General features: G+C 39.2%; 1 protein-coding gene across 1 annotated transcript; it reads left to right on the top strand.

Moving 5' to 3' along the window:
• Window positions 1–119: 119 nt before the first annotated feature.
• On the top strand, window positions 120–17,138 carry tm9sf2 (transmembrane 9 superfamily member 2). The gene is made up of 17 exons (XM_083897703.1): window positions 120–274; window positions 2,029–2,096; window positions 2,929–3,022; window positions 3,771–3,898; window positions 5,751–5,880; window positions 6,388–6,512; window positions 6,664–6,775; window positions 7,993–8,072; window positions 8,220–8,328; window positions 9,593–9,725; window positions 9,965–10,084; window positions 11,217–11,274; window positions 11,852–12,011; window positions 13,802–13,953; window positions 14,599–14,710; window positions 15,023–15,194; window positions 15,395–17,138. The coding sequence occupies exons 1-17, from the start codon at window positions 125–127 to the stop codon at window positions 15,460–15,462; spliced, it is 1,971 nt and encodes a 656-aa protein (XP_083753829.1). The 5' UTR covers window positions 120–124; the 3' UTR covers window positions 15,463–17,138.
• Window positions 17,139–18,363: the final 1,225 nt, after the last annotated feature.

The following is an 18,363-nucleotide window of genomic DNA, read 5'->3' as shown; positions in this document are numbered from 1 at the left end:
AGTGACGTGTCGACTCTGGCCCTGGCTAACCCGGATGTTGGTGGCTGTGGGTGGTGTCAGTGTCAGCTTGGCCAGCTGCACAGTGGACTGCTATCAGGAGCGAGGTGTAAAAAGCGTGTAATAAATGTGCCGTGAAGAGCGGTCTGGAGTGAACATGGTGCTGTGGATGTTCGGAACTGCGTTGCTGCTGACTCAAGCCACCGGCTTCTACCTCCCGGGTCTGGCGCCCGTCAGTTTCTGTGAGCCCGGGAAAGACCAAGTCCCTGACTGTAAGGTAAACAACACTTCTCAGGTCACCTGGACTGCCCGTAGGTGCCCTGATAAAGTAACTGATAGACCAATATAACATTACATTGTGTAAAGTAAGACGTGGGAGCTACAGAAATGCGTTAGTCTGCGTCAGTACGTAGCCGCGAGGAAGATAAGGAAGGTAGCCATAACTAACTGCAAAGCTAAACAGACAACAAGCTAGCACTGTTGAAGTCTAGCTGCAGCCTGTGGGGGACTCGACTCCACCTGGCTGTTTTCTTGTGTATTTTTTTGTATTTTGTTCTTATTATTTGACTGTCAAAAGCAAAAAAAAAAGAAAAAGAGATCAACCTGACTTTCTTTTAAAAGCATTCTGTATGTATTAAAGCAGTGCTTCTCAAACGCTCTATAACATGTACACCTGAGAATATATTGAGCTCTCTCAGTAACACCATTATCACCTCAGTGGCATAAATAGGCTGAGCAAAGTCAGCTTTGGATTTTTCACAGGAGTCTGATTCATTCCTCATCCTCCTCTTCCTCACATATACAGACAGTGAAATGTAACATAAGTTATAATTATTGTTTTTTTTTGTTATTTGTTTAATTTTCTACACACTGGTCAAAATTCCTCAGCTCCACTACGATCACATACCCTGATATATAAAGTAGAACAGTATTTCTGACCACCAGAAGAAACTTGGGTACCGCTGGTTGTACACATATCACAGTTTGACAACCATGGTATTGAAGTATATGATTGTTTTAGGACTGTACATGTGCTGGAGTTATTTTAAGGATTTGTAGTGTAGAACAGTGTTTCACAACAACAACAAACCTTTTTGCACTGCAACCCACTTTAAGTAGATGTCACTATGACAACCTTCTTCACAATATACATTGTCACAAGAGCAAATTTATGCATCAAATGGCTGTGACAATTATTTCACAGCCATTTTATGTAATACACAGTCACCAGCCATTTTGAAGAGATATGTATTTTATAAATAAACCACACCTTCGTTTTATGCACTTTTTATTTAATAATGTTCAATCAAGAGGCTGGAAAAAAGTGAGCACATTTATTTGGAGCCCCGCCCTATTAGGGCTGCAACGATTAAGATATTGCTATATTTATTGCCAGTGATTTCGATGATTCATTATTTGGGTTGTTTTGTTTGTTTGTTTGTTGTTTTAAATCAGTAAAACAAGCTCTCTGATTTTGCAGCTTCTTGTGTGTGGATATTTAATGGCTTCTTCACTATAACTGAATACCTTTGTTTTGTGGTCAATACAAAACATTTTAGAACCTCGTATTTTTGAGCTGCGGAATATTTACTGACATTATATGGCCCAAACTAATTCATTATTTTATAAAATGACTGAGAGGTTTATTGAGTATGAAAATAATTGTTACTTACTGATATATAACTTTCGATAATATATAACGTGTGTGTCACTGATGACATGTCGCTTCTGGCATTTGTAACAAATGGCTTCTCTGCACTAAGCCTAAAAAGTCTTGGGTTGTTGTACTAGTCAAGTGCATTTCTGTCTGTGCTCATCTGATGGGAAGAGCTCAAGATATAGTGCCTCCATCCTAATATGTATTTTTAATAACCTGTGGATTGGTAACTTAAAACAATCAACTCATTAACATGTATTTTTCCAAAGGTATTTCACGTGGTGTGGTTTAAATGAAAACATATCCTAGTTGTGTTAAACTTGCTCTGCTGTCATCCTCACAAAGGATTGTGTCTTGTTTGATTCTTTTTATAGTCAACCATTGAGCTGTTTGTGAACAGGCTGGATTCAGTGGAGTCTGTTCTGCCGTATGAATATACTGCGTAAGTAACACTCAACATCCATTTCACAAATATCTGTCTGATTCCTCGTAACTGTACAGGCTGCTTTGTCTTATTGTTGTGCAGGAGCATTTATTCAATTATTATTGAGGCTTAACCCTTCTGTTACCAATCCTGTTGTCGCTGACAGGATTTGGCACGTTTGTTTAAATTCTCATCAATACGTACTTTATGTATTTACATATATGTAAATACCATTTACGCATTATTTATGCATGAACTGTCCCCCAATTCAGGAACTGTTCTCTAATGAGCGAATTGTAAAAAATAACCACACAGTCCTTTTTATTTTTTTCATCTCTTGTCAATTATACTGATGTTTGGTAACAGATTCTAATTAGCAATAAGAACGCTTTGTAATTATTTAATAATATTTTAGTCCTTATTTAAAACACTATTATCAGCAAAATGCTTATATCCACTCCTAATGTGGATATAAGCGTGTGTATGAATGTAAATGCTGATGTATGCAGATGCTGATTACTTGTCATGCCCGAAATAAACGATTCATTCATTCATTCATTCATTCATTCATTCATTCATAATAATCGACCAGGCTGGTAGTTGGTCAACCCCTAATTTCTGGTTATAGTATTGATTGAATCTGAATGAAGATAAGTTTAATAAATATTTTTTTATTAACATGTATTTCCTGTTACATTATTCCCAAACCACTTAAATTCATGTTATTAAGAATGAAACACCTTGGGTCCACATACCCCATGTAATTCAGTGGTGTATACCATATGTTGGGTAGTAATAATAATAGGGTGCAATGCAGTGTTCTCTGAACAGTGTTCATCTTGTTGTGCAGGTTTGACTTCTGCTCAGAGAAAACATTGAAACGTCCATCGGAAAATTTGGGCCAGGTCCTATTTGGGGAGAGAATTGAACCCTCGCCATACAAGGTACAAATAAATGAATGTATTTAGTTGGCCACGTTCACCATGTGTACAAAGCAGACAAATGATGGTAGCTGTAGAAATCTGTTAATATGATGATTGAATTGAATAATTAATACTAAGCAATGTAAAGTTTCAGATTAGCACATTAAGGTAAATTTGCAGTTAAGTGAGACACAGTGCTATGAAGCCTCACTCCAGCGTCAGTAGCTAAAGCCACTTCAACTTGCTCACGCAAGATACCATATGATTAAGTTATTTTACCTCCCATGATTTTGTCATGCTCAAAGGTAATGGCTTTTTGTATCATCACAACATCTTTTTATTTCACCGAACTAAGAATGGCAGGTCAAGGTTGCAGTAATTCACAGAAGTGATTGAAGTTGGGCTGCTTCTCCAGTTTGATTTTAGAATAGAATAAAGAAGTAATAACGATTGTATTTTGGAATAGTCTGGGTTTTATCATTCAATATGACAGAATTAGGAGGCACAACATATATTTTGAACAGAGAAAAAAAGTTAAGCAGTTTATCAATAGAGTTGAGGAAAAGAGTATAAATGAGATCTCACTCTTGTTTTACAATCCTCCATTGATCTACATATTTCAGGCCATATTAACAGCCATATATTATACTACATTTGATTTTTTTTAAATTTGATGTGGTCGATTGATATAAAATTGAAAAGTGTAAATACCATTAATGTTGCTAAAACAGTGTATTTGCATGCTAACAGTGGGTCCTTTGTGTTTCAGTTTGAGTTTAAGAAACCTGCAGTGTGTCAGAAGGTGTGCACCAAAACATATGACACCAACAACCTATCAGACAAAGCCAAGCTGGATTTCCTCAAGAAAGGCATGTTGCTGAACTACCAGCATCACTGGTATGTAAGATGCATTGCACATACACTCATCACAATGTGTAATGCATGGCACACCAAAATGGTATTTTTTAAAGATACAAAAAAGGTCCATAGTACAAACACACTCTCACACATCAGTTGATGTTGATAAATCAGTATGATAATATTTTAGTATTTAAGTTTTTTTGTTTATTTGCTCCTTTGACATAAAACATTTTAGCCGTTGAACATGTAATATCCCAGTGTGTTTGCACAAAACATATTGAAATATTGCATCTTTTCATTACAAGTGATATTGGGACATCACTACATGCAACTTAGCGTAGTGAACGTAACGTGTTAACCTAGGTCACATGTTGACAATTTTACCGGTGGAGCTACTATTTTCATTCAGGAAAAATGCCGGTGGATCCAGCCATTCCAAATGTGATTGAAATCTGACAAAAAAATCCATGGTATTTGTGTTCAAGTGAACGCCGGTACACACACCCACACACTGACAAAACTACCCAGAGCAGAGCTAGCTGGCGGCTGTTTGCCGGGTGCTTCCAGAGTGTTTGCCCGCCGTGCAGCTCTGCGTGCTCTCTCGAGGCGCTCGGTGGTTTCGCTGCTTTCATAAATCGTCACTTATTTTGACATTAGTGTTCAAAGCTCAACGGTCCTTTGGATGTATATCAAACCAACATATTCCAACGCAATTCGACATTGTAACTTGCTTATTTGCGAAAATATATTACTACGAAAATGTTCCTCGGCAAATATCAGCCGTCTCGCTGAATTCGCAACGCATCATGGGTAATTTCATCTTCCACTTCGTTTTAGCCCGCATCAGAGCTCACTACATTTTGAGGGTTGGACAGAGCCTTGATTTCAGTTTTGAAAGGTCCAGTGTGTAACATGTTGGAGTTTTTATTGGTAGAAAGTAGAGCTGAAACAATTAATCGATGAACCGATTATTAATCGATGACTAAATTAATCGCCAACTATTTTGATAATCGATTAATCGGTTTGAAGCTTTTTTCATCAGTAAACAAGATTTATGATGGTTTCAGCTTCTTAAATGTGAATATTTTCTTGGATTCTTTGCTCCTCATAATAAAGAAATCATTAAAACTGAATCATTTTGGTTTGTGGACAAAACAAGACATTCAAGAACATCATAATTTTCAGCTTTGACAAACACAGATCAACGTTTTTCTGACATTTTCTGACATTTTATGGACCAGAAGATTCATCGATTAATCAAGAAAATAATCGACAGATTACTCGATTGCGAAAATAATCGTTAGTTGCAGCTCTAGTAGAAAGTGAAAGTTTGAATTTAATTGAAGTAGAAATAAGTATTTTAAAATAAAACTTGTTTGGTTTCCGTAGCCTGAGAATAAGCCCTTCACATACTTTAGGCAAGGGCATTTTACTTTTGTATTTTTTGGTACTGCACTCATGCCCATAGCAAGACACCGCAGCTTGTATAGCTCAGCGGTATAGTCCACATACTTTGGTGTGGATGGTTGGGGTTCAAAGTAAGCTAATACCCAGTATTAGCTGACCCGCCAGTAAGTCGCTTTGGATAAAAGTGTCAGCTGAAAGACATGTAATGTAACTTGTCAAATGTGAAATCACTTGGACGATTGGTTTCGTCCTATTGATTGGTTAGAGAGCTATGCGAATAACACAGACAGACGTTCCTGGAATTTACAGATAGATTTACAGTCAATTTCATTGTGAATATCCTTCTTTTAACATTAAAAAGCCAAATAAATAAATAAGTTATTATCTGAAGTGATATTGACGAGCCCTATACTTTACATCATCTGTCCATAAATTATCCATATTCCATGCTTTTCTTTTTCCCTGTGTGTGTTTGTTTTAGGATTGTGGATAACATGCCGGTCACCTGGTGCTATGATGTTGAAGATGGACAGAAGTTCTGTAATCCTGGTTTCCCTATAGGCTGTTATGTCACAGAAGCAGGTCGATCCAAAGACGCCTGCGTGGTCAATGTTCGTGGCTCTCTTACTTTGCATGATAAATTGTGAAGCTCCAGCAAATGTTTCCTTAGACATATAAGACAAACGACATAAAACCCTGTCATTCATGTGACTTAATTTGATATATATAAAATGTGAACATACTAACAACAGTAGGATACTGACACTTTTGGTTTCCTCTATATCCTCCATACTGCATACATTACATTTGTCCTGTGTGAACTGATCATAAGTGTTCAGCTCTTAGTTCGTGTGAGAACGCACCCAATTGTGTCCTGAATGAATCTTCAGTTCGCATCACCATGAACACAACTACTTTCACATGTGTGAACGCAAATCCATCCTCAGGACTGGAGGTATTACACTTCTTTGTAATGCAGGGTTCCGTTAACTAACTGATGCAGCGATGCATTCAACGATGGTGGGAAATTCCATCCCTTCTATAAACTGTACATGGAAGTTATAGCTATAATTAGAGTGATCTCTTGCCTGTATTTTAAAATGATTTGTGTTGTTCAGTCTAACTTTAAGGAAAAGGATGCTTTCTACATCTTTAACCATGTGGACATTACCATCAGTTACCACATTGTTGAGAATGAACAACTCGGAGCCCGGTTGGTTGCTGCCAAGATTGAACCCAAAAGGTAATGACCTGCATCTTTAGCTGATGAATGAGTGGATACTGATCGAGCTCTGATGTTGGTTGATAACAAATAGAAAAATGATCTGTTTCAGATGTTAGTGCCTGGATATGAAAATCTTTTCCTTTGTCTCCATCTCTCTTTCTGTGTCCAGCTATGAAAACCCCAACGATGACACTCCTGATTGTTCTGGAGGACCAAAGTTCCTGAAAAACAAACATGAAGGAGTGTATAAGATCCCATACACTTACTCTGTCAATTTTGTGGTCAGTACAATAAAATCATCTCAGTTTGGTCATCAAAGCCTCACACCCTGGACCTGTTAGCAGGCTTTTAGCCAGCAGGGCCAACCGCGGCCCGCGACCATGTTATTTTACATGACTTTTTGAAACAAAAACTATTATACAGCGACTAGACAATGCAGGAGCACATAATATGTATAAAAAAATGGATTTTGGGTTATATAAACCCATAAATACTACACAGTGTCCCTTTAAAAGATCAGCTCATTTGATGCATCTGTTATTCCCTAATTACAGCGCTAAAGCGTCTTCTAAAGAAAGAATGAGACCACGGATGGAAAAAAATGAAAAGTGCGCTCTTGAGAATCTGTCAATAGTTTACTAAGATCTACTCTGATCCCCTGCATGCCCGTCAAATTTTTCCAGAGGGCAAAGGGGGGGCACCCTCTAAAAAAATCCTAGCTAAAAGCCTGCCTGTTAGTAACACGTTTTTTCGTGTAAACATGTCTTGACCTGTATGTATAAATGACATTTACTCCTGAGGCAATTGATTATGCTATGCACCCAGAAGAAAGCAAATTTTTTTGTCCATTTCATTTTTGGAAGTGATGTGTCATTTATAGCTTAACACTATGATGTGCATTCACATTCCAGCATTTAGCATGCTTTTTATGTATCAATATGTATCAAACCTTACTTTTTACAATTTGATATCGTATCAATCGAAAGATTTTCGGACCGTGGTAAAACATAAAATGGTAAACACAGCAAAAAAAACACCATGTTAGATGAGAATTGTGTTAATCTCCTTTTACTTCACTGAAGTTTTCAAATCCCATGTAAACATGTGTTGGTGTATTTCACCAAATAAATTGACCATTTGATTACAGAACATGCAGTAGGTGCACTGATGTTAGAGCTGCTGTCTGTGATTATCTTTTAGCTAATTACCTGTTAGTTGTTGCAGTTAACATTATCTTACTCATAAGCTCAAAAGCAGAGATGCATTATTTGTGGAATTATGTGTCACTTAATTGGATTAAGTGTTGTGGGATAAAAGAAAATGTTTCTCCTAGTCTTTCTGTCAGAGACTTGTGAGATGCATGTCACTGAGCAAACACTCTGGAAGAGTGAGAACTGTCAGAATATAGAGCTACAAGAATAAATCAACCAACATGCATATTATTTTTAAGATGAAGGAATTTCATAAATCTTTTTTTTGTGTCTGTGTGCGTGTGTAGGAAGACAAAACAATTCGCTGGGCGTCGAGATGGGACTACATCCTAGAGTCAATGCCTCACACCAACATCCAGTGGTTCAGGTACACACATACCCACTCTGACCTATTCATTAATATAAACACATTTTGACGCAAAGTGCAAGTAATATCTTGAACATTATGAACATGAGTATGTGTATGTCAGGGCAATAAGAAGTGATCTGTTTGAATGTCCTCTCTTCCCTGCAGCATAATGAACTCGCTGGTCATTGTGTTGTTCCTGTCAGGAATGGTAGCCATGATAATGTTGAGGACTCTGCATAAAGACATAGCCAGATACAATCAGATGGACTCAGTGGTGAGTATCTGGCTGTTAAGGCATACGTGTATGCGTATATCTGAATAAAAAACAATCTCGGCCTCTTCACACTCAGGTTAAAAGTTCTTTGTTGTCACATTTCTCACAATTGTGAACCTCATGTTATTTAAACAACGGGCATGCGAGCGAGAGAACGGGCAGCTGGGTGGGCGGGCAGGCGAGCGGGAGGTCTACGAGAGGTCTACTCAAAAGTGTTGCGGTATAGGTAATGTGTATTTTAGTTTTAATAAAACTACCTATACAAGTAGTTATGTCTCCTTGCATTAGTTTGTCCACGTGCTGATATAATGCACAAATATAGATATTTGAATTGTTCCAATGGTTTGACAGCCCTAGTGTATATATATCTGCTTCCTGTTTGCACTGACACACACATGCTCAGTGTAGATGACTCGTCACAACTCCCAAGATAAGTGAGTTAAAGCGAACCTAGACCGGAAGTTCCAATTAACGCTGTTTTTTAGTGTGTATCTGCGTCATTACCTTGTTTACGAAGCCCTGAAGGTTCAAAACAAACAGTTCAGCCACTGCTGAGAACGCTGTGTTGTATTGTAATCTCAGGCTCAGCGAGATCTCTGAAAAAACCCGGTCCGGTTACATAAACAGCGGTTCTCCGGAGCAGCAGATCGTCCTGCTCCGGGCACTAGTCCGGGCACATCCGGTTGCGTACATTGAACCGCAGAAGAAGAATAACGTCCGTTGTGGAGGTGTTTCACGAGCGACAGTGTCTTTTGACTCTGGGTCTGACTCCGGGTCAAAGGTCGTCAAAGGGACTGAGGCGGGGAGTCGTGAAGAAGCTATTTTTAAACACTGTTAAAACAATGTTTTTGATAATAAGTAGCAGTGCATCCACCCTTCCAGAGGGGGGCGCTGTGCTTCTGAGAGCGGGTGTGCTGAAAATGTCACTTCCGGGTACTGGCCAATCACAAGACAGTTGGGAAGGCTCTACGCTGGCTGGCCAATCACAACACTATGTCTTCTGGGTGTGAGAGTTGAGTCTGAAGTATCGCGGCTGAGCAAAGCGTCTGGAAAGACAAGATTTCTATCGTCTCATTTACAGCAACTAGGAGGTTTTTGACCATAAAAACAAGTTAATGTATGTAAGTAGACCTCCATAACTAACATTTATGTGCAACAGAACCACTCTATGTGACCTTTAAGTTGTTATCTGCATTAGGAAGGGTGCCAGTAGTAGTGTGGATGTAGCCTTAATCTTCTCACCTCTGTGTGTCTTGTTCATCAGGAGGATGCTCAGGAGGAGTTTGGATGGAAGCTGGTCCATGGAGATGTTTTCCGCCCTCCCAGGAAGGGGATGCTGCTGTCAGTTTTCCTTGGCTCTGGAACCCAGATCTTCATTATGACTTTTGTCACCCTTTGTAAGTCAGAAAAAGATAATAATAACGAATGCTAGACAAGGATCACTGCATGATGATGGTGTCTAAAAGGTTGTTGTCTTTAATACAAATATTTAAATAAAGCAATTAACACTAGATTACATTTGTGTCAGTAGTTGAAGAAATAGACATTTTAAACTCTTACATGTGAATATTAGTAGTAGTCTATATTAGTAATTATGAGTGAGGCTTTACACTATAATAAGCTTACTTCTCCACAGTCTTTGCCTGTCTTGGGTTCCTCTCTCCGGCGAACCGCGGAGCCCTGATGACCTGTGCTGTTGTTCTCTGGGTCCTTCTGGGAACTCCTGCTGGATATGTGGCCGCCCGCCTCTACAAATGTAAGTGAGGAAACGGGCAAGTGTGTAATGTTTGAGGAAAGGAAGACTAAAATATTAATATTTTTAATCTAGTCTGTTTTATCCAGAAAAAGCTTTTAATTATGTAGTCCAAAAGTAAGTGTAAAGTAAAAGGTAGAGCCAAGTAAGTGTGCTGATTAAGTGTACAGGCAGAACCTCCATATGGTTCTGCTGGCCCTGCACCTTAAAGAGTAACTAAACCCTTAAACCACTTTTTTTCATGTTAAAACTATATATTTTTCCTGTTAGGTGACTCTTACTGTGCTATCGTCACTTCTGCATTTTATTTCGTTAGTTGCATCGCAAATAAACAATCATATTTTCCTCTCAGTTTCTCAACCTTAATGCAGCCTTGTCGCTGCCTTCTTTCTCAACACATGTAGTGCCTTTACATCGCATGATTCGGTGGAGGCAGGAGCCTGTCTTCAAGCAGTGGCGCAGTGTGATTGCAGCACAGAACATAGGAGAAAGTGTGTGCGCTAAGGAGAAATAAATACAAAATGGATGGTGATGAAAACCCAGGTGGTAGTGAAGAGAATCACACCACCGGACCCGAGCTTTTGCTGAAAAAAGGTTCCCATTCAGCTCGCGATCACAGGCTTTCAAGGAAAAGGAAATTGTCTTTATTGTCATTATACAACTGAAACTGCACAACGAAATTTCGAGGTTACCGGGAGGGTCGATCATTTCAGCAGTGCTGTCGCAAAAAACAACAGACTCAGACTCAGACATTTCCTTGCTAAATGTTAGAGATTAACCCACATTTAAGCCACAACAATAATAATATTGTGCCAGACAAAACCCAATAAAAATGTCAAACATAGTTGTCACAAAATAAGAACTATTGACTTATTAATGGAAGCGCAGTGGATCGACAACTCCTGTGTGCAGTAATGTAAAATCACTTATCTCCATGGACTTTGGTGGAGCTATTCTGGTATATTGGAGTGTTATAGAGAGACATTAAGTTCAGATTTCTCTTGGAAAAGGCATATTATCTAAAATAAATAATAATAATAATAAAAAAAACTGTTACTGAAAACTCATGTAGATGTAATATAAGGACCACTTTTAAAACCCTCATCCCTTCTCTTTGTCTTTGGTTATTTTCCAGCTTTTGGAGGAGAGAAGTGGAAGACCAATGTTCTGTTGACTGCCTTCCTCTGTCCTGGGTAAGATTTGTGATGTTGCAATCTCAATGCAAATTCTATCAATTACCACGACTGTTGGGCAACCTTGCATTTCTGCCCTGAAACAAATGGATACACTAGACAAATTATGATACTACTTTAGTTTTGCTTCTCAGTCTTGATTTTCACTTGACCTGATCGCATTAGAAAAGCTCTAAATTCATTACATCACACTTTGATTGAGCTGAATATCTACTGACGTAATTTGCTTTTATAATCACGTGTGTGTGTGTGTGTGTCCAGGTATTACTCATGTTGTAGGGACCTTGGAGAAAATCAAGTACCCTTAATGTAAATGATAACCGTACATTTTAAGATGTTTTATGCTTAGAATAAGGTTAGGGTTAAGCCAGCAGTGGTTATGGTTAGAGTAAGTCTCCAGGACATTAAAGTAAGTCAATGTAATGTCCTCTGAAGTCATGAAGTCACTTAATGAGGATTGTGTGATAAGTTAACAACAGTAATTTTAATGAAAATAAAATTAGATCACCTGAGGAAAATGCAGATCTCAGGGTCAAAGTCACTGATCCAATTCACCCCTCTGTCTGTCTCTGTGTAGGGTGGTGTTTGCAGATTTCTTTGTGATGAACTTGATTCTGTGGGGGGAAGGCTCTTCAGCAGCAATGCCCTTTGGGACCTTGGTGGCCATTTTGTCTCTTTGGTTCTGTATCTCAGTGCCCCTCACCTTTATAGGAGCGTACTTTGGCTTTAAGAGAGCAGTAAGTAAATATAAACATTGTTCATCCATTCTGCCTAAAGACACTGTGTAATGACATCTGATCAGTTAAGAAACAAACGAAACACATGTAAAAAAAAATTTATAAAAAATTTGTCCTGGAGCTTTTGCCCTCGTTGTAAACTGCACCAAAATCCATTGCATCGAAGTCCATAGAGAAAATCTCTGCTTAGCTTTTTGACAAGAACTGCTGGTCTGCTGCTTCCTCATTTGGCAAGTTTGAATCACTTTGAACAAAGGAATTTAAACACCAAAGAAACAAGATAACACATTTGATGGAAGCAGTAGAGGATCCACAACTGTAAAAACACCAATATTCTCTATGGACTTTTTGTTTTGTGCTGGTGAATTTGCATTTTACAAGGTAACAAAAAAGGGGCTCGCTGTAAGATACAGTGGGGCAAAAAAGTATTTAGTCGGCCACCGATTGTGCAAGTTCTCCCACTTAAAATGATGACAAAGGTCTGTAATTTTCATCATAGGTACTCTTCAACAATGAGAGACAGAATGTGAAAAAAAATCCTAGAAATCACATTGTAGGATTTTTAAAGAATTCATTTGTAAATTATGGTGGAAAAAAAGTATTTGGTCAATAACAAAAGTTCAACTCAATGCTTTGTAATATGTCCTTTGTTGGCAATGACAGAGGTCAAACGTTTGATGTAGGTCTTCAGCAGGTTTGCACACACTGTAGCTGGTACTTTGGCCCATTCCTCCATGCAGATCTTCTCTAGAGCTGATGTTGTGGGGCTGTCGGTGGGCAACACAGACTTTAAACTCCCTCCACAGATTTTCTATGGGGTTGAGGTCTGGAGACTTGGTCGGCCACTCCAGGACTTCAACATGCTTCTTACGGAGCCACTCCTTCATTGCCCGGGCGATGTGTTTGGGAACATTGTCACGCTGGAAGACCCCATCCATGTTTCATCTTCAATGCTCTCACTGATGGAAGGAGGTTTTTGGCTCAAAATCTCACGATACATGGCCCCATTCATTCTTTCCTTAACACGGATCAGTCGTCCTGTCCCCTTTGCAGAAAAACAGCTCCAAAGCAGGATGTTTCCACCCCCATGCTTCACAGTAGATATGGTGTTCTTGTGATGCAACTCAGCATTCAGTCTTCCTCCAAACACGACTAGTTGAGTTTGTACCAAAAAGTTGTATTTTGGGATCATCTGACCACATGACATTCTCCCAATCCTCTTGTGGATCATCCATATGCTCTCTGGCAAACTTCAGACGGGCCTGGACATGCACTGGCTTAAGCAGGAGGACACGTCTGGCACTGCAGGGTTTGATTCCCTGTCGGCGTAGTGTGTTACTGATGGTAACCTTTGTTACTTTGGTCCCAGCTCTCTACAGGTCATTCACCAGGTCCCCCACGTAGTTCTGGGATTTTTGCTCACTGTTCTCATGATCATTTTGACCCCACAGGATGAGATCTTGCGTGGTATTGAGTTGAACTTTTGTTATTGACCAAATACTTATTTTCCACCATAATTTACAAATAAATTCTCTAAAAATCCTACAATGTGATTTCCAGGATTTTTTCCCCACATTCTGTCTCTCACAGTTGAAGAGTACCTATGATGAAAATGACAGACCTCTGTCATCATTTTAAGTGGGAGAACTTGTACATTTGGTAGCTGACTAAATACTTTTTTGCCCCACTGTCGGTTACTCATACAAGCACACTGAAGAAGTAAAGCTATATTGCAGTGGTTGAAGATGTGCCTCTGTGACTGATTGACTGCTGTGATTAATTTTTTTAAGGGCATCGAGCACCCAGTCAGGACAAATCAGATTCCTCGTCAAATCCCTGAGCAATCTTTCTACACAAAACCGTTCCCTGGAATCGTCATGGGAGGAATTCTGCCTTTTGGATGTATATTTATTCAGCTCTTCTTCATACTTAACTCCATCTGGTGAGGATGAAGGAAAAAATCTGGCCATGTTTACTCACAGAAAGTCAGGATTGATAACACAGCTTCAATTTTAGCTGCTGTAAAGCTGAGAATCAGATCAGAATTGTGGGTGGTACTAATGGTAATAGGGTTAGGAAGTAATGTGTTTTTTTGTTATTATCATTATTGTTATTGTTATTACATTATTACATTTTGTTCTAACCACAAATGTAAGTGTATTTTATTGTGGGTTTCATGGAAACCAACACAAAATAGTGCATCGTTTTGAAATGGGGGGAATATATTAAATGGTTCTCGTCAAAATGATTTACAAATATAAATCTGAAAAAGTGTTCACAATACTACTGTAGACTGTGTATAGTTTGTAATACAACCTCACCCTGAATGATCAATATAGCAGGAGTTAACCTTTCAGAAAGCTGTAAGGCGTTAATCACTTGATTAACAGTATGCTAAAAGGGTTAGATGGTGGAATTAATGGTGGAAAGAATTTTAGAACTAGATATTAGTAACATGTCAAGTGATTTAAATAACATTATATTCTTTCTCATCTCGGTTTTTTCTTTATCTGCCTAAAATGGTAGAGTGACAAACCAGTCCACTTTCCACTTTAGGACACTTACTGTATGTCTGCCTGTCCTGCAGGTCCCATCAGATGTACTACATGTTTGGCTTCCTTTTCCTCGTCTTCATTATCCTGGTCATCACGTGCTCTGAGGCTACAATCTTGCTCTGCTACTTCCACCTCTGTGCTGAGGTAAACACTGCTGTAAAAAAATGAAGACGTAGCACAAACACCCACTTTATCTGCAAGTTGTTAAAAAATCAGAGAGCGAGGGATTGACTCCTCGTCAAGTTAATGCCTAAAATTCCAACCGTCAAAAAACGGCTTCAGACTTCAGGCTCATTTGTCTTCTTGGATGTTTATAATCTGGTTTTGAACATTTCATCAAATTTCTAAATTTCCTCCAGCTTTGAACTGTATTTTCAATTGTTGTATTCAGAGGCTGAATGTTTAAAATGATTTTTGTCCTGTTCTTTCAAACTCCTCTGTGTCTCCTCTCCTCAGGACTACCATTGGCAGTGGCGGTCCTTCCTGACCAGCGGCTTCACTGCTCTCTATTTCCTGGTTTATGCCATTCATTACTTCTTCTCGAAGCTGCAAATCACTGGACTGGCCAGTACCATCTTGTACTTTGGTTACACCATGATCATGGCTCTCATCTTTTTCTTATTCACTGGTAGGTACTGTTTACTGTGTGTGACAAAGCTATAGCAGTCAGGAATGTCTTTAGAGGAATTTCTTCACACTTGCTCCACACATTCAGCTGGACTCTACAATGAACTGACTAGAATGTAGTTGTCAAAGGTGCAAAAGTTCACTGTGAACTAACGGGACATGTTTTGGCCTCTTTTAAACGACTGTTCCCTGTGTTTTCAGGTGCTATCGGCTTCTTTGCCTGTTTCTGGTTTGTGACTAAGATCTACAGTGTGGTCAAAGTGGACTGATGGACGCAACAGACTTTATTTGATTGGGTGTTTTGTTTTTGTTTTGCTCCCATCATGCTTTGGAACATTCAGTATTGACTAAATGAACTGAACACTCTCCTCCTCCTGCTCTTTGCCTGATTTCTTCAGCCAGACTCTCGGACACATGACCAGCCTCGCTTTTCTTTGAGCATCATTTACACCTGGTTGTTGTTTTGTACGTACTTCTGCATTTAATCTGAATGAGAAGCATCATAGCAGACCCAGTACACGTCTCGTCCCACAGTCTGACACATGGACAGATGCAGTGAGCCACAGCTGGACTGTGCAGACGTCCTGATCCTTGCACTTTCTCACACTCTGCTCTGTTCACACTTGCTGTTAACATCCATCCTGAGTGATCCAGTCACACAAATACATCCTGAATGAGCAGATACAAAACCCTTTTCACTGCAGCTATTATGACGTTTCAGCATAATTGCCTTAAATGAAAAACTCTAAAAATGGCTCGAAAACACACCAAAGCCAATTTGAAGAAGGTTTTGTGTCACAGATGGGATACTTGTAATTATATGATTCTTAAAAATGTTCCCTAAAAAGATCATTATACATTATGAGGGACTAGAAGGCTCCCCCTTGTGGCAAAGTCACAGTGTGAGGAGCTTGGGCAGAGTACAAACCCTTTTCACTGCAGCCATTATGATGTTTGAGCAGGAACATGAGAGTGAAGAAGCTAAATGGAACTCAGCCATCATTCATGTGATGATTGTCTCTGCTGATTCTGTTTTGTCTCTCTGTGAGCAGTCTAACATCAAGTCATTTGTTTGTTGTGTGTATTTAAACTGTGGTAGAGGTTTGGCACAATTGCAGAATTTTATTTTGTTTTAATAACATATCAGTTCATCTGTCGCTTATATTCTCCATTTAAACATGTTGCCTGGATATGATGAAGTCCTCAAATCAAAATGTTTCAGTTTTAATTATTTCTTTGTTGTGTGGAGCAAAGAAACAGAATATTGACATTTAAGAAGCTGAAAAATCCAAAAACTTGTCACAATTAGATTAAACTAAAACATTTGAACAGAATAATCAGTTATTGCCGTCCTAAATTCTTAAGTTATAGTTAAAAACCTTAATTTTTGTCCTCTGGACAGCTGGCATCAGTGTGATCTCGTCTCATGTGGTCACCGGAGACTAGTTAGTTGTGAACACTTTGTACTTAACACTGTCCACTTGTGACTAGATCTCTCTGGACGGATATTGGTTCTTCAGGTGTGAATGGAGCCTCAAACCTGTTGTTACCACGCTGTTAAACATGCTCATGTTTTTAATTGAAATACATGATTTCTGTTCAGTACATATTTGAAGAAGCTCTAACACTGATCTGTGTCTTGTCTCACGTTGGTCTCATCACTTGGGGCAAACTTTAATTTAAATTTGGTTACAGCGACAGTGGATGGAAGATTATTTCATATCTTTCTGGGTGATGAGTGACGGATGAAGTGATGAATCTTCTGCTGAGCTTTGTGGAGAAGTGCAGACGAGCACATGAAGGATCCTCGTCAGTGTCGTCGTTTTCATCCAACCAAGAAAAAAAAGCCAAATCCAGTCCAGCGCTTTTTTGCAAACTCCTGCAATTATTACCTCACTGTATATGTGAGTTTATGGCCCAAAGAAGACATGATCACATTTTTTATGATGCAGATACAGATCAAAGATGGAAAAAAAAAACTAATCTTGTGATAGGGAAGTTTTGGCATGTTTTGTTAAAGCTTTTAAAAATGTCAGTTTTCTTAATAAAAAAGAAAGAAAGTCATGTCTCTGTACCGTAGTTTGGTCTGTATTGACACTGGGAAAATGAGTCAAAAGGTAATAACAAACATACAGTGAGATGTGTTGAAACATGCATTTGTCATGAGAGATCAGTCAAACACTGAAAGAGTGACATATAGTATAGTATGACGTTTTTGTTAAATTTTGGACCAAAAACTTTTTCCCCAAGAATTGTAACATTTGAACGACATAGTATAGTATGACATTTTTGGCAAATTTTGGACCAAATTATTATTATTTTTTTAATTGTCAAATTTTGGACAACATAGTTATTACGGTTTTTTTTTCTTCCTTTGGCGGCCCTCGGTCCAATGTTGGGTTCCTAAATTGGCCCTCGGGTATCAAAACTTTGAGAACCTATTGTGATAAAAAGTGCAGTTATTATTTACAGTAAGATATATATTTGGATGAGCCACGAAACCGAGCCTGTGGAGGGCGGCATTACACCTCACAGTCTATAACCTCCTGGGAATTGGAATTATTATTATAAGAAGAAGAAGAAGTAATATTTACAGAAGTCTCCGATGCTTCCAGACACCATTCAAACAGACTGACAGCAAACATCATGTTAGGAGGACAATGGGGTGGGGGGGTGGACCACGTGACCCCATAGCGGAGGGGAGATCAAAGAGCGGCCCTGGATTAAGCCCAATTTTATACTTCTGCGTAAAGTGCTCTGCGTAGGTTACGCAGAGTCCTCTGCGTCGACGTAGAGCCTGTCGAAGAGCCTCTGCGTCGACGGCAAGAGCTACGATTGGTCCTCAGGACGCGGAGCTGATCCCCGCCGATAACGCCGCTGCCAAACTATAAATACGTCATATCTTAACACACACAGCACATGTTTAGACTCTAAATGGCCAATTTCTCGCCTCAAATGATCTTAAAACTGCGTCCCGTGACACAGAAAAGTGAGAAACGGCCACTGTTTCAACAACAACAACAGTCTTTCTCTCTTTCTTTCTCGGACGCCATTGCTCACGGTAGCCTGAAGCGCAACAACCTTGCGCAGCGACCCCTACTGATCGGGCGGGAAATTGCAGCGCGTGTCAGAAGTATAAAGGCTCGAGGCGTCTCCGTGGTGACGCAGTC

The sequence above is a fragment of the Microchirus variegatus genome (genome assembly GCF_963457635.1).
Source record: "Microchirus variegatus genome assembly, chromosome: 11".
NCBI lineage: Eukaryota > Metazoa > Chordata > Actinopteri > Pleuronectiformes > Soleidae > Microchirus > Microchirus variegatus.
The sequence above is the reverse complement of the archived record's forward strand: the minus strand, read 5'-3'. Positions and strand labels throughout refer to the sequence as shown.

Coding starts and splice junctions, on each gene's coding strand:
- tm9sf2 (XM_083897703.1), top strand. CDS start 125: ATGTGCCGTGAAGAGCGGTCTGGAGTGAACATGGTGCTGTGGATGTTC. Junction 6,776..7,992: donor CTTACTCTGTCAATTTTGTG/GTCAGTACAATA, acceptor GTGCGTGTGTAG/GAAGACAAAACAATTCGCTG. Junction 15,195..15,394: donor CATCTTTTTCTTATTCACTG/GTAGGTACTGTT, acceptor CTGTGTTTTCAG/GTGCTATCGGCTTCTTTGCC.